Source organism: Alnus glutinosa, chromosome 11, assembly GCF_958979055.1.
Source record: "Alnus glutinosa chromosome 11, dhAlnGlut1.1, whole genome shotgun sequence".
In the NCBI taxonomy this organism is placed as follows: Eukaryota; Viridiplantae; Streptophyta; class Magnoliopsida; order Fagales; family Betulaceae; genus Alnus; species Alnus glutinosa.
Window position 1 is genome coordinate 7,266,114 of NC_084896.1, and position 24,529 is coordinate 7,290,642.

Below are 24,529 nucleotides of genomic sequence, written 5' to 3' on the forward strand. Positions count from 1 at the left end.
CTTTTCAAACCTATGAGTTTTTCCTACCCCCTGTCAAGAAGGTGATTCTATTGCACTTAAAACTATTAAGGAATCACCATGCTTGCAAGGAATTTAAGAAAACTGATGAAGAATCAGAAATTCAAAAACAAGTTTTCTGAAAAATTCAAGAATGACCCCAAGGGAGCTGAACAAGATGAAGCTGACAAGAAGGATCCAAGAGGTCCCAGATGCTATAAGCGTTCAAACATTGGTCATATACGGGCAGATTGTGGGAATCTCAAGCAGGCAAAGGGAAAGGTTCTCAACACTACTCTCAGCGATGATTTAGAGGAATAAGGGACTTCAGTTAAAGAGCAAAAACTTATGGCCTTTATTGCTCCCCATGCTGATCCTAAGGAGTCTCAATCTTTTTACTCTGAGACTAGTAGTGATGAGGAAGAACTCAAGGAGGCTTACAAAATCCTATATGTCAAGTGCATGAAGCTGAGAGAGACAAGTCAACAAAATAGCTGGAGCTAAATGAATTGAAGACTGAAAAAAGCACATTGCTTTAGAAGAACAAGAACTTGGAGGATGAGTTGATAGAAGCATAGTTGAAGTTAGAAAGGATCAATAATAACAAACTAACCCAGATGCTGTCAGTACATAATAGCTCATCTGACAAAACTTGCCTCGTGTATGTAGCTTCTAGTTTTGATATTGCCTCTACTTCTAAAACTGTGTTTGTAAAGCCTACAGTTCCAGAGCCCCAGATTGCCTATGTGGATAAGAACAAGGGTATAACTGGGGGAGAGATTAATGTATCTGTTGAACCAGTTAAAAGTTCCCTCAACAAAAAAAGCCTGCCCACATGCTATCATTGTGGCATCGGCGGTCACATCCGACCCAACTGTCCACAGCTTCGTGCTCATAAGCCGAATGTCAAGAAGGAAGAATTCAGGAAAGCTAAATCAAGCATTCAACCACCCAAGGCACATCAAGCTCCTCGGCATCAGAAACAACAACAAAGATTTATTCCTGCCAATAGACAGTTTGGCAAGATTTTACAAAACAAATCCAGGTACTTCAAGCTAAAGCCGCATGAGCCCAACAATAACCATCTCTATGAAGGTTTATTAAGCATGATGCAGAGTGCCCTGAGCAAATTGGACATATTAGACAAGGCCTTCAACCTTGCTCCTAGGGTCAAGAAGGTATGGGTAAGAAAGGATGAGACAATTCACCCTCTAAGGGAGAGTGGACTCACCTAGTAGGTGAGTACATGGCATGCCTAGGTATTTATGACCAGTTTTATGCATTGCATCATTTTAACATTGATATTTTTACTATGTTTGCATTCTTGGTTCGAACTATTTTATCCTGTTTATTCTCTATTTTTCTTTTAGAGAATCTTCTGTAGGTATTTATAAGGATGACAAAAAAGACACGTCTGGTGGCTGCTTTTCTGTCTTGTTAATTTCAAACATCTCTATGAGAATAGGTTTGCTTTTACCTTACATGCTAGAATTAGATTTTATCTTCTTCTCTGAAAAGCATGTTTTAGTGTGTTTTAATTTTTTTTTTTTTGTTAAATTAAATTAATAATAATAATAATAAGAATAAAAAAATGGTGGGGAAGATGCAGTTCAAAAGTTTTTTTCTTTTGTTTTAACTTTTCAGATATCTTAATGATTTATGCTTACATATAATTGATTGATATCTATAGTCTGATATCTATTGAGTTTCTCTACTGCATCTAAAAAGTTGGATAGTTTATTCCTCTCATGCGATGAATTTGTGCACTATCCAAAGCTCCCTTAAGGTAAATTCTCTTATCTCTGGTTTTTGACACTGAAGATTTTATTAAGAGATAATTTTTGCCTAGATAGTCAAATTGACCAACTCGCTAGTTGAACCTAGAACCAAAAAATTCTGGCATTTTTTCTTGGTTACAACACCAAGTGATAAAAAGCATTAAATTTTCAAAAAATATGGATAAATAAAAAAGATCCACTGCTTTATTGTGCTGATAAATCTGTTCATATACTTGTCCCTATAGAAAGAGTCAGTGATCAAATCATTGCAGAAAGAAACGATCACTAATGGACTAAGTTAAAGAAAACGGGCTATAACTTAGGGGAGTGTCTCAGATGAGGGTGACTAAACCCTAGTAAGATAAGTTTTGGATTTCGACTAATCAAAAAATATATGTTTTCCTTATAGAAAATTCTGTGTTTTCAACTTTATCAGTGAACATATGCCTTGTTGAGAAAGCTTCCACACACGACACGCATAGAAAGAGTAGAGTAAAATATTTCAAAAAAATTCATCTGCAGAGATTCTTTGGCTCATTAATTACTTGACTCTCAATTATATATTTGCATTTTTTTATTTGCTATTTAACTGTATTATCAGTTTTAAATACATGCGTGTTCTGAAGCTAACATTAAAAAAATTCCGTTGTCAGCTATTTTTCTCAACTTTTAGTTTTTTTTTTTTTTTTTTTGTGGAGAGTCCGGACCTCGGTTGCTAGAGTCCGGACACGTTGATCAGTGAATTAATCAACTTGGCCCATCCAAACAGGCATCTTGACCGTTCGGGCACATGACCTAGGTTTTTAAAACCTATCACTTTCTCTCCCAGCCACCGCACCTCATTCTTCTCTTGAGTTGTTTGGGTCCCCCTGCTATTGTTAAGCTGTTGTTTTACTGTTTATTGCGTTTGTTGTTGTTTTACTGAGTTTACTGCGTTCTTCTGTTGTTAAGTTGTTGTTGTATGTATGCTCTATACTCTATGCTCTGTGCTTGATCAGTATATGTTTCACTACTATATCATGCTAAAAAATCATGCTTTGCTAAACCATATTCTCTTAAAACTAAACAATCCAGCATTTCATCAAAACACTTTGAAATCATTCAAATCATGCTTTCTTCATAAAACATAAACAGTTCAACATGACATGTTCTCAAACAATTTGTATAATTTAAATCTCAAACGCAGCACAAACTCAAACACTTTAAATCAATTCAACACACTTCACTCATGCATCATTTCCTAAACATCATTGATATAATTTGAACATAATCAAAACTATTCAAATGATCCAAAACATATATTTCATCATATAGTCGATTCGGAATTATAAAACAATATATATTTTACAAATCCATAACATATAAAAATAGTAGTTTCTCAGTGAGTAAAATATTCACCTTAGATCACTTGTACTCCCAACTCCAAACGACTCTAAGTTCAATCGCAAAATGCCGCTAAAAAACAACACATTGTATTATTTAGTATTCTAACTAATAACCACACTAGGTAGCATTTTGAATCGCTCAAAGCTACGTTATAAATTACCCATTAAACCCTAAAATTTCTAAATATTTTTTCATAATTTCTAATCACTTCTTAAACACAATGTTGTAAACTCATAAGCATTACTTAGGATTAAACACACAAAAATAACACTTTAACAAAATACCTTTGAGTTAGGGTTTATCAAAAACATACCAAAAGTTCGCCAAGCCAACACCCAATGCTCGGGAACCTCCTTGCAACTCCAAACCACACAAAATCTAAAGAAAAAACTAAGTTAAACTCATTTCTACAAGATTTATTAAAATCTCCAAAATGTGAGTTTAGCGATTTACCTCAAAATGTTCGGTCAAAAAGTAGATCCGGCTTTGAGGATTACGTTACCGAAGTCGGATCTAAGATTGGACAGCTGGATTTCAAGAAATCACTGTTTTTAGGTGAAAAAACCGAGAGACGGGGAGAAATTTTCGGTTCTGCCGAGAAGAAAAGAGGCGACCTGCCTCTTTAAATCAGGTCCCGTTCGGACGGGCCTCAAGTGCCGTTCGGACGCATCAGGTTTGGCGTCCGAACGCGCGACCATTTAAGGCTGCCCGAACGCGCCACATATTATTCATTTATTTTTCTTTAATTCTTGAACTCTAAAAATATTCAATGCACATCCTATTGCATTTTTTAGTCATCTAATTAACTTTAGTCGTTTATCCTCTAAATTTTACTCTTAAATGATAAATTATATTCGGGACATCACAGAACCCCCTCCATTGAAGACTTGAGGATGTTATTTGATCCTCAACGGGTTGAAGAGTGGCATGAAGAGATGAGGAACGTTCCCATTGGATGGCTGCAATCTCCTCACCGGCTCCTGGCTCGTATCATGATTCAGAATTTATGGCCCCTCTCCAGAAACAGCAATATCACCATTCGTAGGGCCAGATTTTTATATGCCATCATCAGACGTGTTCCCTTTTGTCTTTGTAAGCACATAGTTCAAACTATGATAGAGATGCTGGAGGAACATAAGTTGTGATTACCTTATGGTTGCCTGGTGACAAGGATTTGCTTGAAGTTTGTCAAGGACATTCCTGCATATGAGCCTAATGTCAAACCAGACGGATCTTTTGAGAATCATACAATGATGAAGTCCAATGCTCAACTACAGAGGCATATGGATCCAGAAGAGCAAGATCATCCAGCTCCACGTGCCCATCCAGAGCCGTCAGCAACTTCTCCTCTCAGGGGCCACCTTCCGGTGATGTGGTATTGAGTGCACTGGAGCATATCACGAGCCAGCTGCAGTCTATGCAAGCTCAGTTCTAGTCTATGGACACCCGTTTGACTGAGCATTTACAGTTTGTTGAAGAGCAATTCCAAGTGCTAGATGCCAAGGTGGAGCGAATCAACATCAATATGAGGGCATATCAACAACATTAGGGCTCAGACCACGAAGGAGTTTAAACCATTGTGATTTATTTTATTATTTTGTTTACCCTTTGTCCTGCTGAGACAAAAACGATGAGTAATTTTAATTTTTGGTATAAGTCGTTTTTGTCCCAGAATGGCCAAATGGGGAGTTTGTTGATTTATTTTTATTGGCTACATTCTGGTTGACAAAAATGCTTTCATACCAGGAATTGCTATAAGAGGGACACCGCATTTCCAGAATCTTCCAAAAGAATATTGTAGAATATTAATTCCAATATAGAATGGACTGATCAAGACTTGAATCTGCACAGAATATCTCTAAAGAAGGCATGTTCTTGTTGAAGGAAATATTCTGGAGACTTTACAGCTAAGAAAGTCAGTTTTCCCTAGAGCCCGTTTGGACTCCCAGATGCCAGAGTCTGGACGCAAGCCACCGAGAGCAGAAGTTTTAAGAAGGTCCAAGCGGCTCAGCAGACAGGAGCCACCAAGAGCAAAAGTCCTATGAAGGTCTAGACGGCCTAGCAAACACGTGCTAGAGAGAACAAAAGTCTACAAAAAGGTCCAGACGCCACCTATGAAATCCGAGTTTGAGTAGAACTAGGTTTTTTTATGCCTGTTTAAAGGGGCTTCTAGGTTGCTTATTTGTAAGGAATCTATATAGAATTCCATTATGTTAAGAGAGAGTGTTTAGGCAGAAATTGTTAGATGTGCTAACTCTCTTAGAGTATTTGTGTGATTTGATCAATCATTACAGCCCAACTTAAGGAGGAGCCCTAAGTTGAAATAATCCATTGAAGAACCCTTCAGACAGGCAGTCTGGTTGGGAGGCGTTCACGTAAAGGTAAATGTCAGAGTTAAAGGTACGACTACTGCATTAGGTTATGTGAGTACGACTGCTTTGTAACTAGCTTTTTCTTCTGAATAGTTGATTTCCTAGGTTTGGCTGCCCCGAAGTTGTTTTTCTTTTTGTCCAAAGAGTTTCCACTTCGTCACCAGGATATCTGTCTTCATTGCTTTACTACTTCACACATTTTGGTTGCATGTTTGGTTGTGATCACACACACACACACACATTAGGAGTCAAATTTATTTTTTAATTGGTATCAGAGCAGGTTCACTCATTTTTGGATTAAATTCCTGAGTGGATCGTAGACTCCTATTTGTTTTTATATCATGTCTCTTAATCTTAATTCTATTCCTGCCTTTGATGGCTCGAATTATAGTTATCGGAAAGCGAGAATGAGATTCTTTTTTAAATCAATAGACGTCTGGCACATTGTTGAGTTTGGGTGGATCCCACCGACTACAGCAATTGCAGAATGGACTACCGTTGAAACACGTACTCGTCTTTCCAATGATAAAGCCTTAAATACTCTTTGTCAAGTTCTTTCACCATCTGAATTCTCACGAATTTCACATTGTGAAATTGCTCAAGAAGCATGGGCAATACTGGAAACTACATATAAAGGCACAAAAATTGTCAAATCTGCCAAGCTTCAAATGTTAGTTTTTCAGTTTGAATGAATAAAGATGCAAGATGATGAACCTTTTAATGAGTTTTACACCAAGATCAGCGACCTTAAAAATTTCATGGTAAGTCTCGCGAAGAAGATTTCGGATGCAATACTCATTAAAAAGATACTGAGAACTTTGCCCGAGCGTTTCGGAATAAAAGTCACTACAGTATTAGTGCCATGTGGAATATGCGATTATTCTGCTTATCGACCATTTATTTATGTCGTCGCTTTACAAAACTTTACTTACAACTTTTGCCAAATCCTTTGTCTATTCGTTCAGCTCGGTTAATATTTTCATCGAGTTTTTCGTTAGTGACCACAAAAAAAAACACTGGAAAAAATGGTTTTTATTAGCGACTTTGTGTAACCACCACTATTAATTGAAAATTTGTGGCCTTTTTTTTTAAAATAAATAATAATAATAATAACAATCTTAATTAATTATGTAGTGATAAAGTGCATACAAAATCACTTGGGCATACGAAATCGCAATCTTAATTAATTATGTTGGGACGATTCAATGCAAGAGAAGAAAACGCTTAGTTGTTTCTCATTTCAACTCCCATCAAAATAAGAACAGATCGATATGCAAAAGACACGGAGTTAAGGGGGATGTTCCAATACACGTACGTTAATGTTGATTTGGTCAAAATGAGAGACATATAGAGGATATGTTGTCTCTAGGACTCCACTGACGTGTTCAACTCATTTTTGTTTTAACATCACATATTCTCGATCAATCATGAGGGACAGGGTCAACTCCATATACCCATAATATATATATATATATCAATGTAAAATTCACTAATGAGGAATTGGCCAAAGCAACAATAGTAGAACTGAACTATTCCATTAACCAAAACCGTCAAATTTGGCTGCATGTTCTCTTAGTACATATATATGCGTCGTTCATTACGTAGTTCTTAAAGAATTGTTCCCCCATTAAATAAAAAATTGATAACCATTGAAGACTTACCAAGTCTAATATCTTCTCCGTGGAAGTTAAAACATAGACCTGTTCAGTGACTCTAATCCATAAATACGTGCCTTCCAATGCAACATTTCTTACCCCTCACCCAATAAGCAAGAATACACAGCATAGTACTCAAAGGTGGAGATAACCTCAAAAATGATGAAAGGCGTTCCTAGGTATCTGGTAACCGTGCTCGTCTTGGCTTTGGCATGCTCCCTTGCCTCTGCATATGACCCCAGTCCTCTTCAAGATTTCTGCGTTTCAACCAACGATTCTGCATATGGAGGTATGAAGTCATTTGAAGCATCTATCTGTAATCTTGTATTTTTGTTTTTTTACCCTGCCCCTCTTGTCAGTACTCTACATACAAATATATTTATTCTCGGTTCTTTTTATATAACAAGCTTTTCCTTCTCCATGCAGTATTTGTGAATGGAAAGTTCTGCAAGGACCCCAAACTTGTCTCTGCCAATGACTTCTTCTTCTCCGGACTAAACATTCCCAGAGATACATCAAATCCACTTGGATCGACCGTCACTCTCCTGAATGTGGACAAAATACTAGGCCTCAACACTTTAGGCATATCCTTGGCTCGCATTGACTTTGCACCATACGGCCTAAATCCTCCCCACATTCACCCTCGTGGAACCGAGATTCTTGTAGTCCTAGAGGGTACTCTATTAGTTGGTTTTGTCACATCCAACACAGATAACCGTCTCTTCACCAAAGTTCTTAATGCTGGAGACGTCTTTGTCTTCCCAATTGGCCTCATACACTTCCAGTTTAATTCTGGGCATACCAATGCCGTAGCCTTTGCCGGTCTCAGCAGCCAGAATCCTGGGGTCATCACCATAGCAAATGCAGTCTTTGGATCTAATCCTCCAATCAATCCTGATGTTCTCGCCAAGGCCTTCCAACTAGACAGAAATGTGATTAATTATCTTCAGAAAAAGTTCTAGTGGGACAATTATTAGATAAATATTTGTAATTGCAAATAATGAATCATTAGATGGTTCGGATGATGCTTGCCATGCATTATTCCCTTGTTGTAACAACATATCAATAACTTCAATGAAATAAATTCTTTTTTATATATACACTCTCTCTCTCTCTCTCTCTCTCTCTCTCTCTATTTTTTTTTTTTTCTTTGTCACGGAGTGATAATGGAGGTAGAACAAGTGCATGATTAAAGTTAAGTACATTTTGAATCCACAATGTTTGAGATATCACTCCTAACTTCTCTGGATACATGCCCTTCAAATATTCTTTTTAGAAAAACTAAAATTCGACAACAAATAAATATTTCTTTAAATCAAAAGTAAACCTTTGGTCATATTTTCTCTTAAATCTAAGTAAGTTATATTGAGGCCGCATTATCAATTATAATGAAACAACATTATTAATTAGTCTTTATATCGCAAAATACTAACTTCCTAATCTATCAGGCCTAAAGAGGGGTGAATAGATGTTGGGGAAGGCCCACAATCTTCTCCATGATTTTTGAATAAGTTGAAAATATTATCTTTGATGCATGGCAAAAACATTACATATCGGTAGTAACATGTGAGCCCCTGAAACCCTGCCTGGGCCATGGCACCATTGTCGTCGTTGCTATCTTTTCAAGGTCCATTGATACATCCTGGCTGGAAATTACATGTCCCAAGTACGTAGTTTACATGTTTCTGACGAAATTGACACTTTTCCTTCTTCACAAATATTAAATGATTATCCCTCAAAAGTTGTAGAAAAATCCTAAGATCCTCTAAATGTTCGGCCCACGACTTGTTATAAATTAAATATCATCAAAGAATACAAGCACATATGTTGTGAGAAGCTCGATCTTGAAAGTCTCATACAAAAGAGATTGGAAAGTTTTTTGATTGGAAAGTTGACGGTGCGTTGGTCAAACCAAATGGCATCATGAGAAATTGATAGTGCCCTTGATTCGTATCGAATGTTGTTTTCTCAATATCTTCTTTCGCCATACGAATTTGTTGATAACCAAATCGAATGTCCAATTTGGGAAGAAAAATGTGGGCTCCACTCAACTCGTCTAAAAGCTCATCAAATAACCATTATTGGGAATTTGGGAAAGTGAAGCATTGATGACGTGAGAGACTCTCAAATTCGGGTTTTATACTCGATACAGACCAACACATACAATTTGAGGACCGTAACACCCAAAGAGTAGTTAGGATATATTCACTAGGGTTAAATACTTTTTTTTTCCCAATAATTTAAAGACTTTATTTTTTGTCCCTATATTTTATTTCGTATCACACAATTTTTTTTGAAGAATTCGCCATGATATATATGATCCATGCATAATATCATGAAAAATGGATACAAATTTTTGGCTGCTACTTAATATCGGATAGTACATCGTTTATAAATAAAGATAGAGAATGTACTTCCATGTAACTTCCTTCTAAAAGTTGACGGAAGTCCACGTTAACACCCTTAAGAAACTAAAACGTGTCATATGCCCTTTTAAAAATAAAACTAAACAATAAAACATTTTAAAAAAAAAAACTAAAAATATTAAAACCTTAAAAAAATTAAATATTTTATTTTATTTTTTTTTAAAAGGAGTGCCTCGAGCCACCCTTATGGCCCATCTGGAGGTGGCCGAACCACCCTCATGGCCCTTAGGGGTGGTTCAGCCATCCCCAAAAGCCTTTGGTCTTTAATCATTGCCATGTAGCTGTCATTTTCATCCTCCAGGTTCTTAACCTTCGTTGTAAGCTCACCTAAGACCTCCATACCCCTTGCACAAATTGGTTTGTCAAGCCATTTGAAAAATCGGCATGCTTCTTTTTTCTCTATGTTGGAGTATAGCATACATGTCTGAAAATATTTATTGACTTCTAATTTAAACCGTGTGTGTGTGTGTGCGCGCACGCGTGTGTGCAAACAAATATCTTAAATGCAGAATTTAAATAAGGCAAGATATTTGTTACGAAGTGGAAACTCTATAAAAAGAAAAAAATCACTCCGGAACAGCCAAACCCAAGAAATCCACTATCCAAAACACAAAGCTATTTACAAGACACTCGTACTCACATAACCCTATGCAGTAGTCATACCTTTAACTCTGACGTGTAACCCAACACGAACGCTTCCCAACCAGATTTTCCACCTGAAGGTTTTTTTGATGAATTCCTTTACCCTAGGGCCGACCTCTAAGATAGACTTCACACGAACAACTGAGCACACACCGGCAACGGCTTGAGAGCTAACGGATCTTCGATTCTCCCTAAACATCATCTCAAAGCACTATGGAATTCACTGTCAAATTATGTACAAAACACTAGTCTAGAGCTCCCTATTTATAGGCTTCAAGAGACCTAAAAAACTGTTGAGATTCGGACTCTAGCTAGCGAGTGTCCAGATGGAAAATAGCCTCGTCCGGACGGTTTTCTGCGATATCCTTTCAGAAACAGCGCAATTCTATCTTTATCAGGTTCTTGTCCGGACCGCTTGACCGAGCGTCCGGACGGTCTTTGCTAAAATCCTTTCGGCGTTCGAAAGGAACTCTGGAATATTCTGAACTATTGGACATCGTCCGGACGTGTTGCCACGTCTTCTGGACGGCTTGCAGAGACTTCCTAAACAGTGTCGAATTCTGAAATCAAACTCCTTGTTGAATACTGATTGACCTAGCGTTAGGACGGTGTTGCTCTGACATCCGAACAGCTTCATCGTTATCTGTTGGACACTGAGGAGCGTCCGGACGCCTTCAAAGGCTCATTCGGAAGGTTGCACAGGAACCGGTTGTTTTTGTCTTTGATTTCGCAAGGACTCCTCATGGACATCTTTAAGCAGCTTGTGATCAGTTATTGTCTTTGATTTGATCATTGTCTGAATACATGAAGATTCTGAATTGAAAACTGATCATCCTGTTAAAACGCAACCATTACATAAAGTATTTTTGTTTTATCCAGAATGTAGCCAATATAAAATACTAACACTGTCAATAAGATAAAGTAAGAATTCATTCAGAATGGATTAGGCTTCAATATAACGATATTTTCAAACTACTTCAATCATAAAACTATTTACTCTTGAATCGTAGGTGACACAACTTCAAAATTGACTGTCAGGTTTTCTTTAGTCCAGGAAATCTTCAATGGTGTGGGTAAATCGCAAAAACATACCTAGAACATCTCACCATGGTCCACCGACGAAGATCCAGATGATGATTTTGTTTATTTCGAAAATAATAATAATAATAATAATTATTCTACCGTTTCCCCCAAAAACCAAATTTATAAATAGGGATTAATAACATACCTAATGTATTCCACGAGAAACTTCATTTCCTTTCAAATTTTGTAGGCGACTTGATGATGCCATTTTGTCTTTTTGTGCCTTTGAATGTGGGATTGTTGGGCAAACAAACCGCGCAGCTACAATAGTCCAAAGGAAGTTACTTCCACTTCTTTTGCTTCAGATTCTTCATTCGATTTGGAGAGAAACGATTGTACCGGAACTAGTTAGGGTTCATGCATTTTTGGGAAATCGAGGGAAATTGTGGTAAGGAAGACGAAAATGGACACCTACATGGGTTAAATTCATTATGTGTAGGGATGTAATCGAGCCGAGCCGAGCCGAGCCGAGCCGAGTTTGAAGATTTCAAGACTGGCTTGTTTATGAGTCGAGATTAAATAGTCGAGTTCGAATTCGAGCCGAGCTATAAATTGCATGTTCAAGCTTGGCTCGTTTAAAATTCGGGCGAGCTCAAGCTCGAGTTCGTTGAAAATGACATTTGAGCCGAGTCGGATTACTCGACAAGCTCAGCTTATCTAGAGCTGTAGGTAGACTATTAAATTTTTCAATGAGTGATCAAAACAGAATCCAAGCCCCAATTTATGAACAACCTCTATACATTTATTAATAACATAAATATATAATATGTAACTATATAAGGCATATTATAAAATATAGTACATAACTATAGTTTATAAGTACCAAATTAACAATATGTTATTATATATAACTAGAGAGTATAAACTATGATATATGTATAATGTGAACAAATAGTAAGTCTAATATATTCTATAAAACTAAGTAGCTATAATATATAACTATTGTTAACCATGTGTGATGTGATATATGTGTTTATATATATATATATGCTAACTATTTAATATTGTTATATACTAACTATTAATAACTTAATATGTTAATTTAACATACTAAATATTGTTATCAAAGTATTATAATTAATATGTAATACTATATTTACTATTTTTACTAATATATATGTAAGATATGAACGAGCTAATGAGTCGAACTAACAAGCCGGGCGAGCGATCCGGTCGAGCTTTAAACAAGCTGAGCTCGCGAGCCCATATCGAGTTTTATCGAGCGAGTTGGGTATATATCACTTATTAATCGAGCGGGTTTTTACAGTAACGATCGAGTTTCTATAGTATCGAGCTCGAGTTTGGATCAGACTAAACCGAGCGAGTATCGAACGAGTTGTCAAACGGATTAATTTATTTACCTCCCTAATTATGTGCCACTAATTTAGTTATGTTGAACGTGTCTAGTGGCATCTGTGACAGATGTCTAACTTTTTAAATAGGTTTAGCAGCAGTGAAGTAGACTCCCATTAAGTTTTCGAACAAAAGTTAATCTTGATCTTTAACCATCAATAACAAAACATAAAAGCATTAGGGTAATACTTGAGTGTAGCAAATTTTCCGGAAATCATCCGGAAATTTGGCTACTCAATGGTATTTCTATAATTATAAATAATTACAGAAATGCCATTGAGTAGCCAAATTTCCGGATGATTTCCGGAAAATTTGCTACTCCGTAGCAGTGCTCAAAGCATTAAAGCACGAGCAGTGCTACGATGTAGTAAAATTTCCGGAATTCATCCGGAAATTTGGCTTATAGATGGCATTTTTGTAATTATTCATAAGCCAAATTTCCAAATAAATTTCAAAAATTTTGCTACACTCAAGTATTACCCTTAAAGCACTCGGATCGGACGTATATAGTAAAAAAAAGTCATCTTCTTGAGAGTTGAGACTTGAGAGTTACACCCTCGGACCTTCAAGTGTACGACAGCATTTCCGTTGCCCATAAATGGTGGGGCCTGCGGGCGCTGGACCCTAGAGGCCGTGGGCTGTGCATGTCTTTTCATTTCTGGAGTCGACCGTTTTAAAGTCTCCTACTCACTCTCACTCAGAACTCAGAGAGTGACACAGGGGGGTTAACCACAATGCCTTGGAGAAAGAGAGCTCGGGACAGCAATGAACAGGACAACAATGAAGAATCCACAGGGAATGGAAACGGGGAGGTTTCAGGGTACGAGCATTTCAGGAACCAGAGGATCAAAGAGAACTTGGAGAGAATGCAGAAACTAGGGATTCCCGACCTCTCTCAGAAGCTCAAGTCGAAAACTTCCTCTGCCAAGACAACCCCAAGAAACCCTTCTCAGAGAAAAACCCAGAACCCATTGCCCCTTCCCGCCTCCCCAAGGCGCTCTTCTAGGTATTTCCTTTTCTTTTATTTTTATTTTTATTTTTTTGTTTTTTTGTTTTTTTTTTTACTTTAGAATATGTTTGGTTGGTGGGAAAATGAGGAAAGGAACGGAAAGTGAAAGAAAGCTTTTGTCCTTTTGGCTGGGTTTCTTAAAACGAGCATAAAGTTGAAGAGAGAGAGAGAGAGAGAGAGAGAGAGAGAGAGAGAGAGAGAGAGAGAGAGAAGTACAGAGCTTTTTAATCTTCTTGTGGGTTTCTTCATATTTTGTGGTTTACCCCTTCATTGGTTACTGAGAATGAAGGAAAAGAAAAGAGAAGGACCGTGCTTATGTTCTCCATTGCTTTGGCCTCTAAAATTGAATATGAATTTCTCATCTCTTTATCATCCTTTTTTATGCTGTACTAGTGTACTGGGTTTCATACTTTCATTTGTTTTAATCTCTGAAAAAAAAAATGTTTAAGACCTCAGATTCGAAGTGTTCATTTATGCTTTTTAAATCATTTTTGGCCTCCATATACGAGATGACGTTCTTCTCAATCATGTCAAAAAGTTGTAGTAGGTCACTCAAATGAACGACTATATTTTGCTTGGGCCCAAATAACATAGTCTCTGGGCATATGTTTTAAACTTGTTAGAAAATCATTATGGGTTTTAGGTTGAAGAGTTTGACTCCAGTTGGCTACTCGGAAATCCGTGGTAAAAAGAAGAGGAACTCCTCGGGGAATGATGAGATTCACATACGTGAAGGTTTACAACCAGAAATTTACTCAGAAGAACATGATAAGCTTCTGGGAGATTGTAAGAACAATTGGACACTGTTTGTGGATGGATATGGCGAGGATGGGAAGCGCATATATGATCCGGTGAAGGGAAAGACATGCCATCAATGCAGGTGCATTTTCTTTCTCCTTCATTCTGATCTATTATAATGCTTTATTAGAATTAAGTAGCAAATTCCTTTATCTTAAGATTAAAGTTTAGAGAATTAAGTAGCAATGAGTAACATGTTGTTGCTAACCCTTAAGCCTCCAACTAAATGCTGCTTTCCGTCAGCCGGTTTGCATATAGCTTCTTCCTCTTGTCAAATGATTTTGTGGTTGTGAATCGAGAAGTGGTTTGAAGGATGAGCGATAATTCAAAAGGTCAACTCACAAAATTTGTTATACCACTGCGAGAGTACCCTTCAAGTCAATAGCAGAAGTTTTCAACTATATTGTTTTCCTATTGTGGTTGATTGTTCAAATTGTATAAGGTATCTTTTGTTATAAGATCTTCCTTTTCACTAATTGCTTGGTGGTACTTGGTAAAGCAAGCTTAATGGTGGCCTGTTTCTTTGCAGACAGAAAACGCTTGGTCAGCATACCCATTGCATCAAATGCAACTTGGTCCAGGGGCAGTTTTGTGGGGATTGCTTATACATGAGGTAATTAACTTTAATTTGCACTGCTTCCTGTTTTACTTTGCTTATAGAAAAGGTACTTTCATGTGACTTTAAAGTGCAAAAGCCTATGGTAACTCCACTGGGACTATTACAATTCTAAGTTTCCCACATTACTTAAGTACAATCTTAACCATATGCATATAAGTTCTTTGGCACCCTCCCATTGCAAGCCAGTTTTCAAGGGTGAGTTTTACTTGAGGTTTGTATCATTTAGTATTAGAGTCAGTAACCACGTCGAGTATGAAATCGAACACAGCTCGTCGAGCATGGTCTTGAATAGGTTGCAGCTTTGTGATCAAGTCACGAAGGGGGCGACTTATAGGCTAGATTAAAATGTCTTTGTATTATGTATGGACGTAGTCTTAAGTCATTAAATATTGGTAGGGGAGTGGAGCTACCAAAAGAGAAAGGGTTACTATCGATTCAGTGTCGATAGAGTGAGCCGTAGTGGATGTCGACTACGGAGCGTGTTGGTATGTTACAATCCTAAGTGTCCTACATGGTTTAAGTGCAATTTTAACTATGCGTATATAAGACCTTGAGTATCCTCCTTTTGCAAACTGGTTTTTAATGGTGAGTTCTACCTAAGGCTTGTATAGGGACTACCAAAGGCAAACAACACTTAGTAGATATATTTGCTATAATCCTGATCCACAGACCCATATAATTAGTTAGTAATCAAATTTCTTTTAGACAATATGGGAGACAAGCATAGATAGCAAGTCCTGACTGACGGTTAGTAATAGTGTTTATTAACATTCCTGTTTGTGTTTTAAGCTGTAATATTCTGTTCCAACCATTTGTAGCATTCCAAATATGGTTTGAACAAGTATATAGATTACTAAACTACGACCACCTCCCTCTCCAACTCTTTTCTCTCTCTTTCTTCGATAACAATGATAAAATAATATGGTGTTATTCAGTAAATCTGGAGCACCTTATCACAGTAAAATTGTAGCAAAATGATTTTTATGCTATTGAAATTCCTGACTGTGGCTCTAAGCATGCACTACTAAACTATGTTGGGAATAGTTAAACCTGAAGTATATTTGATTTAAGTGTCCATCCCATGAGAGTATCAGTCATGGTAAACTATGTTGGTTGTCTGTGTTTGAAATCTATTATCTTGTTCAGATATGGAGAGAATGTGATAGAAGCCAATGAAAATCCCAATTGGATATGCCCTGTTTGTCGAGGAATTTGCAACTGCAGTCTTTGCCGTCAGGGAAAAGGGTGGATGCCCACTGGTTCCCTCTACAGGAAGGTTAGCACTATCAAGCCTGTATATGTGCATGAGTGTGAGAATCTTTATGCTTTCCCATTTATTTTGAGTAAACAGACAATAATCTCCTCCATCACAGGCTTCTTAGATTCGTTAAGTTAACAATCACATTTTATTGTATTCCTGCTCAGATGGGTGTTATAAATTCTTGTCTTTTGGTCCACTGGAGGCCCAACAGGGCCATTAGGACCCTCTCTTTTCCCTGAAATCCCCCCTTCCTTAGTGTTGGTGGGATCAATTCTAGGTTCCTAGTGCCATGGTAAATTGGTAAGAGGCTTTAGTAGTTGAGTCAGCTGATGCATTTGGATGCAATTATCCTATCACTTAAAAGGGTTTATTTCTTGCGGGTGATCTGTTACTATCACTCGGCTTGTACTGGCTGTCTAGTTTGGTATGTGATGGACATATGAAATCAGCATCTGGAGCAGAAGACATAGCTAAATTTGTTTATCTTTTAGGTTTTAAGACTGGGCTTCAAGTCTGTGGCACATTATCTCATTCAGAGTCGTCGCACTCAAACAAACTTGGAAGACTCAGGTAATGAAACTTTGGCTTCTCCAGTGGCATCACAGCTTTCTGAACTTGACACAGACAAGAGTCCTGATGGATTCTCAAAGCCTCAACCAGAAGATTATATAGTTGACAATATGGAAGAAAAGGTAAAGGATGAACTGCAATTCTTAGTTGGCAAGAAGCATGTCGATGAAAATTGTGACAAAGATGATGCTGTTGAAAAAACTGATGAGATGAAGAAAAAGCAAGAGGACATCTGTGAACCGTGTGTAGAAGCCTAAACTTTCCACCAAACTACTTTTGAATCCATTGCTTGAAGACTGAGAAACTCGTGCATATGGAGACAAATGTACCTTCTTTTTGTGAGCTGTATACATAGCAAGAAATGTATAAAATTTTGTGAAGTTGCTGATTTTGCCAAGGAATCATTCCCTTGAATGGGTCTTCTCCTCTGCATCCTTGGCTGTATCGGTATGTGTTTTTTTGTTGTGGGGAAGTTGCAATTGCATGTTGAAGCTTGACCCTTGGTGCTTTAATAGTTATTTGATATATTTTCAAGTGCCAAGAACATATTACCATGTTATCAAATGTCGTTTATATTAATACCCATCTCAATTAAAGGGCATGCAAGCTTTTGTCATGGAGTGATGCTACACATCCTAAAATTTTTATGTATCACAATCTCATATGATCTATTATCTCGGAAGAAAATTTTGAAAAGTCTGATATTTTTCTTTGTCATGATACTTTTACGCCTTGATTCAAATTTAGGTGAATTCGTGCCTTATACTTGGTTTTAACTCGCTTCAATGAAGCGTATCTCATAACTTTTAGAACTTTCTCGCTAATGAAGATACAATTAGGGTGGTTAAAGGAACAACTTTACTTGCAAACTCACTTAGATATACTTGATTCGGTCTTGATTCATTTAATTAAAGAGCAAATTATTGATACAAAATTAAGTTCAATTATTAAATAAAACACAATCATATAAATTCAACTCGATTAGATATATGCATGTGCAGTGACATAGGGGGAGCATCCCCCTTCTCCCACTTTTAAAAAAAAAATTATGAGGGTAGAAAAAAAAATTTGTAAAAAATTAAAAAATTTAAAGTAAAAAATAAAAATTTAACCTATTAACCTTGACCAATTTTTTTTTTTTTTTTTCGGCTCCGTCCTTGCCACGTGACAGAGATTATATGGTTTTTCAATAATGACATGGACAATGACGTATCAAACAGTCTCCATGAATCCAACTAAGCCTTTTCTTAGGCAAAAACTCGAGAAGATTCAATGAATCTAAAAAATTGAAAAGTAGGGGAAAAAAAGAAGCAAAATACTTCTTGAACACAAGTATTTGCGTTCATCTTGATGTACTTATATAGCATTAGCCGGGGTTCATTTCTCACACTCTTTTGTGTTTGAATCTCAGCCATGGGAGAGGTAGACTCAGCGTTCATCCAAGCGGTCGAGCACAGGCCGAAGCTCAGACCCGTCGAGGTGGTTGATGAAATCCCAGTCATCGACCTTTCCAACATCCTCAACCCCGCTCACAACAACACCCAAAAAGTTATTTCCGATGTCGGCAGCGCATGCGAGAGGTGGGGATTCTTCCAAGTGGTGAACCACGGGGTCCCGGCGGAGCTAAGCAGAAAAGTGGAGGCGGTGGCTAAGAAATTCTTTGACGGGTCGTTGGAGGAGAAGAGGAAGGTGAAGCGGGACGAGGTGAACGCCATGGGGTACTACGAAAGCGAGCACACAAAAAACGTTAGGGATTGGAAGGAGGTGTTTGATTATTTGGTCCAAGATCCAACACAGATACCGGCGTCGCATGAACCTGATGACAAGGAGTTAAGGATTTTGACCAATCAGTGGCCCCAGTTCCCGGCCGATTTCAGGTAATTTAAAGCTATTTGTCCACGTTTGTTTCCAGCAACATTTTCTCTGTTTTTTACAAACATCAAGATACATCAAAAACAATTTCACCTTAACAAACATCAAGATACTTTTAAAAACAAAAACAAGAAATACTCCCCATACTCAGTAACAAACAAACAGAGGCTTTACTTTCTCATAGGAAATTTGTAAGCGTTAAAATAATCAACTAGTTTCTTTTGGATGAATTACATCAATAAACTAGCTACTTTGTAGTATAATTCTAGATTTTCTTATTATTATTATTATCATTTTAATCTTTGTTTTTTTTTTTTTTTTTTTTTTTTTTTTTAAAGTTATTTTAATCTAGTTGATGAGTTGTAGCAGGGAGGAAAGTAAGTCTAGTTGATTTTAGGAGAAACTTTGGAATGTATATGTTTCCCATGTTTTAGACCCTGTTAATTCCACCATTCCCTTGAGATTTAACAGATGCCAAAATAATCAAAATATCCCCGTTTTTAATTTTCTTTTTTAAGAAAATCTAAACATTTGTTGATCCACAGCCAGGCCTTTAGGCTTTTTTTTTAAAAAAAATAAATAAATAATATATATATATATATATATATATATATATATATATATAATTCTCTATAGTTTACATAGATGATGTCCTCATCTTCTCTAAGTCCATTGAAAGCAGCAAAAAGAATATTCCAGTTAGGCAACAGCCCTTCCAAATGTTCTAGTCTTATTCTCCCAGGAAATGGGTTTTTAAGTTGAGAATCATAGGAGAAGTTCAATGGGTTCTTTTTTTTTTTTTGATAAGTAAGAAAGAAGTTCAATGGGTTCTTAAGTTGAGGAGTATGTTATCAGATAACCTTTTTTTTTTTAATCATATTTTGATTTTGATTTTCCTGGAAAGGATTGTGTTGGGATTTAGTTTCTAAAAAATTTTGATGTGAAACATGGGAAATTAAGAGATAGTGTTGATGTTTGATATAAGACTAAATTTTATCAGCCACAGTTCATTTTATTAGATTCTCTCTTGAAAGTGAAATTATTTTCCATCTTGTATGACCACTTTTGGTGTGTCCTAACTTGATTTTGTAGGGAAGCATGTGAGGAGTATGCACAAGAAGTGGAAAAACTGGCTTACAAGTTGTTGGAACTTATTTCCCAGAGTTTAGGCTTACCAGCTAATCGTTTGAATGGCTACTTCAAAGACCAAACCAGCATCCTCCGGCTCAATCACTATCCTCAGTGCCCTTTCCCCCACCTAGCTCTTGGTGTTGGCCACCACAAGGATGCTGGTGCCTTAACTGTCCTTGCCCAGGATGATGTTGGAGGATTGGAAGTTCGGCGGAAATCAGACAGAGAGTGGATTCCGGTGACGCCTATCCCGGATGCCTATATCATTAATGTTGGTGATATTGTTCAGGTACTATATCGTATCATAGGTGATATAATGTGCAAATTTATCATCGAGAATGGTATTTGGGCCATATGATGATGCAGGGATGATCACACCATAACAAGTGTGCTCATCCCCACACCAAATCATCTCAATGAAAGGTTATGAAAAGAGAACCAATGCAACTCTTATTAATAAATAGAATGTGGTCAGAATGTCATTCATATAATTCTCTCTGCCATTTTTGTTTCTCTGTCCTCATAGATTTCCACCCTAACAGAAAAAATCCTTCCATCTCTTTTGCATTCACTCTTTCTTAAAATCTAACACCATATGCATCTCCTCCCCATAAATAAGGGATGGAGGGTAAGCTTGAGTTCAATCCTGTATGAGTAAGTTGAAGAAGAGATTGAAATTGATCACATACAAATTATCTGCAGAAAGAGACCTCCCCCTTTTCCCCTCCCTTCTCTTTTGGTCCAAAATCATTTACAGTTCAACAAGTAGTGAGATGATGGGCATGTTTATACAGGTTTGGAGCAATGACAAGTATGAGAGTGTGGAGCACAGGGTGGTGGTCAATTCTAAGAAGGAAAGGTTTTCAATTCCATTCTTCTTCTTCCCAGCCTTCGATACCATAGTGAAGCCTCTGGAGGAGCTAGTAAATGAGCAGAGCCCTGCCAAATACAGGGAATACAGCTGGGGAAAGTTCTTCGTCAATAGAAACCGCAGTGATTTCAAGAGGCGCGATGTGGAGAACATCCAAATTTCTCATTTTAGAGTATCAGATTAGTTGTGGTAGTGTGATAGTATTCAAGTATATAGTAGCAATAAAGTGCTCTTATAGCTTCTTGCAATTGCCATGCTAATAAAAAGACAGGCTTTCAGTCTTCATCATCCTGTAATCTCTTGCTTATAGTGTGGCAGGAGGGTTCGGATTTGTACATACCAGAACTTTGGCAAATAAATATTTCTCGTTCTCCTCAACTTACATAGAAGCATCTATTTTTCGCTTATTTTGTGAGCTTATAGTACTGTATGCACAGAAGGGTTACAAGTGTTGAAATACAAGAGAGATTTTTTCCCTCTAATGATATCAAAATTTGATTATGTTATGATATTAAAATCTGATCATTGTTGTTATGCCTTTGTCTTCTACCGTTAATGGTGAAAGAAAACGTAAAGGCGATGGAAATTAAAGAAAAACAGCAGAATAATAAAATAAACACAAAAAAGGTCTCGTCATTGATGTTGGCGTACTGCCAACTTGTGGTACATGGTTCAACACGCCGTTCCTTTTTTTATTTTATTTTTTTTTTCTATTCACAGGAGGAAGGGGAACCATTATCATTCATCATTGAACTAATTTTAGATTAAATCAAAGAAAAATGTCACGACCATAGAGGAATCTTCCATTTCGTAATTGGAGCTCAATTTGCAAAAGAAAGAAGGGCTAAGTTTCTTGTACCTCAGCCAAGAATCGGACGGAGCTAGGAGTAGTTATGAACATGGGTTAGGAGTCAAAAAAAAAAAAATTGTTAATAAGGAATAATAGACTAATTTTTTCTTCTGATCTTTTACCTTATAAGTATTTTTTTTTTCTTTTTTAGAATTGGGGGGGTGGGGCTGCCCCCCCCCCCCCCCCCCCCCCCCAAATGTTTAGAAAAAAAAATTGTTAATAAGGAATAATAGACTAATTTTTTCTTCTTTTACCTTATAAGTATTTTTTTTACCTAATTTTTTTTTCTTTTTTAGAATTGGGGGGGTGGGGCTGCCCCCCCCCCCCCCCCCCCCCCCACCCTTAGTTCCGTCCCTACATGAGATGATTTAGGATAAAAAATTTTGAATTTAAATTTCTTAACGAATATAGCATGTGCTCCTAAAAGTTTGGGATTTGATTCTTACACTACACCATCACAACAACTGCACAACAACCCCTCACATGAAGGTGGGCCCCAGTGTGTGGGGTCTACCCTCATGTGAGGGTTGTTGTGCAATTGTTGTATTGATGTTGTAAATCTAACATTTTCCTAAAAGTTTTGATGCAAGAATGAACGTAATAAAAATATTTTCATACTTACTCGTACATGTGTAGATAATTATGGTTAATCTCAAATATGGTATCATATGTGCTATTAGAAATATTTGCATGTGATAATAAAAGATTAAAAAGAAAAATATTTCAATCCATGGAATTTTTAAATGTGATGGGATTCATTAATACTATCCAATTTTGTTTATTTGAATGAGAATGTAATGTAGGGTATAGGTTCATGACAAGAATATTAAATTTGATTGATGCAATTTATAGCTTTTCCTTAAATAAATTTCAAATTTTAAACTTGAGACTTGGAGACTTTAATATCCATGGGGGCTAGAACTTTTAGAACTAAAAATCTCCTTAATTGTAAGGAAATAGTCAAATTTGCATGTGCACGCAAAATAAAATTTTGCTTTGTTGAGATTCGATCTTATGCCCACTTAGTATTCAATTTGCTAATTAACTATTGAATTAATTATGTCATTCAATATAGGAATTTAAAATAAAAATATCTATTTTTAAGTTTTAAGGCTGCTTTGATGCATTTAACTAAGATAAATAAATCACACTAATTAACCCATCTACTTGGTCAAATCTACAATTTTATTTTAATTTAGAATTGGAGTTATTACATCTTATCCCTGCTGGTGTACCACACGCACCTCCTTGGTACGCGTGGGCTACACATGCCACCTATAACATGGATCTTTTCAAATAGTTCCCAGATTTTCAGATTTGGATTTGCGTTCAAACAACTTATAATATAGTTGAGCGTCCGACTCATAGTCCTCATAGGATATCTCTCAACTATTGTATATATACGTTTTGGCCTTTACAGTTTGTGATTTGTGTTAAAAAAAAAAAAAATTAATGATTAACGTGACTCTAATCAATTGTTGACACAACTGTCATTAAAACTTGTAAAAGAAGAGTAGATTTTTTTTATTATTATTAATTTTTTTATTTTTAACGATGAAGTGTTAGAAAAGGAAAATAGTTTGAGTTCATTCTACATTAAACATTTTTCAAATAAAAACTCCATTAAAAACTCTTTATCTTTTAATTAGAAATTCCTTTACGCCAAATGTCCAAGTATATCAAACAAGATAGCCATGCAAGCGCAAACGTCACACGACCTTTTTAAAATAGCAGAACAAAACCCATCCAGGTTCAATGTACAGCAAACTCAAATCTCTCGATATAATAAAACCTACCATTATTCTTTGTACGGGCGAAGAACGAACAGAAATCACCAGCCATGGGAGAGGTAGATCCAGCTTTCATCCAAGACCCTGAACACAGGCCCAGAATCTCCTTCACCGAAGCTAAAGGCATCCCATTGATCGATCTTTCTCCTATAGCAAAGACTCTACACCCCTCCTCCGACGAAGTTTCTGCCGTTGTTAGAGAGATAGGGAATGCATGCGAGGAGTGGGGTTTCTTCCAGGTGATCAACCACGGCGTGCCTTTGGAGATGCGGCAGAGGATCGAGGATGTGTCGAGGAAGTTCTTTGCGCAGAGTTTGGAGGAGAAGAGGAAGGTGAGAAGGAACGAGAAGGAGGTGTATGGCTACTATGACAGTGAGCACACCAAGAATGTTAGGGACTGGAAGGAGGTGTTTGATTTTACTATTGAGGAACCCACCATAATCCCCGCTTCTCATGAGCCTGATGACAAGGAAGTGACCGAGTGGACTAATCAGTGGCCTGACTACCCGCTGGAGTTGAGGTAATTAACTTAACACGATTTTGATTTTTTCAATTAACATAGCTTGGCAAAAAGGAAGAAAGAAATTAAAATTGATCCATTTGTGAATTGAGATGCAAATAAAGTTAGTACTAAGCGCCTTCTCGGTTTTAGAAGTGTACTTTAGGCTTTGTTGTAAGCACTTTTGCAAAATTAATTGAGAGAATAGTACATTAAAAAGTGCTCTTTTCATTTCATTGATGTGGTTGGAGTACTTCTCTTTTTGGTGAGAAATTTGCATCACTTGTTCCAACACCCATCATGGTACCCTAATCTTTATTGAGATAATAGTAAAATAGAAAAGTGCTCAAATTTATCTTTTAGGTGAATAACTTTGCTCAGGAAAAAAATAATAATAATAAAAAATTGCATCAGTTTGATGTCTTCTCCATGGTGATCAGAAATCCTCTTAAGGGATTGAGGTTCCCAATTCAGGGCTATAATTCTAGAGATCCATGTCCATTATTCAAAATAAACTACCTAGAATATTGTGCCACATATTGTCTTTCAGTTTCTCAATGTGCAGAG

The 24,529-nt window shown here is 36.9% G+C and overlaps 4 protein-coding genes across 5 annotated transcripts in view; all 4 read left to right on the forward strand.

Moving 5' to 3' along the window:
• The first annotated feature begins 7,284 nt into the window (after window positions 1-7,284).
• On the forward strand, window positions 7,285-8,286 carry LOC133881890 (germin-like protein subfamily 1 member 7). Its single transcript, XM_062320957.1, has 2 exons — window positions 7,285-7,477; window positions 7,615-8,286. Exons 1-2 carry the CDS (start codon window positions 7,348-7,350, stop codon window positions 8,148-8,150), a joined length of 666 nt encoding a protein of 221 aa, XP_062176941.1. The 5' UTR covers window positions 7,285-7,347; the 3' UTR covers window positions 8,151-8,286.
• A 4,960-nt stretch (window positions 8,287-13,246) lies between these two features.
• On the forward strand, window positions 13,247-17,493 carry LOC133882594 (uncharacterized). Its single transcript, XM_062321799.1, has 5 exons — window positions 13,247-13,698; window positions 14,345-14,581; window positions 15,029-15,112; window positions 16,265-16,394; window positions 16,871-17,493. Exons 1-5 carry the CDS (start codon window positions 13,427-13,429, stop codon window positions 17,204-17,206), a joined length of 1,059 nt encoding a protein of 352 aa, XP_062177783.1. The 5' UTR covers window positions 13,247-13,426; the 3' UTR covers window positions 17,207-17,493.
• A 725-nt stretch (window positions 17,494-18,218) lies between these two features.
• LOC133882420 (protein DMR6-LIKE OXYGENASE 2-like) lies at window positions 18,219-21,201 on the forward strand. The gene is made up of 3 exons (XM_062321591.1): window positions 18,219-18,826; window positions 19,914-20,241; window positions 20,747-21,201. The coding sequence occupies exons 1-3, from the start codon at window positions 18,363-18,365 to the stop codon at window positions 21,005-21,007; spliced, it is 1,053 nt and encodes a 350-aa protein (XP_062177575.1). The 5' UTR covers window positions 18,219-18,362; the 3' UTR covers window positions 21,008-21,201.
• A 2,220-nt stretch (window positions 21,202-23,421) lies between these two features.
• LOC133882896 (protein DMR6-LIKE OXYGENASE 2-like) overlaps window positions 23,422-24,529 on the forward strand; it is a 28,253-nt gene continuing 27,145 nt past the window's right edge. Inside the window, exon 1 of one of the 2 annotated variants that reach the window (XM_062322131.1) lies at window positions 23,422-23,983. In XM_062322131.1, coding sequence (XP_062178115.1) covers window positions 23,514-23,983 — 470 coding nt within the window. In that variant the 5' untranslated portion in view covers window positions 23,422-23,513. The remainder of the gene's footprint in view (window positions 23,984-24,529) is intronic. The other variant, XM_062322130.1, reaches the window with a different exon arrangement.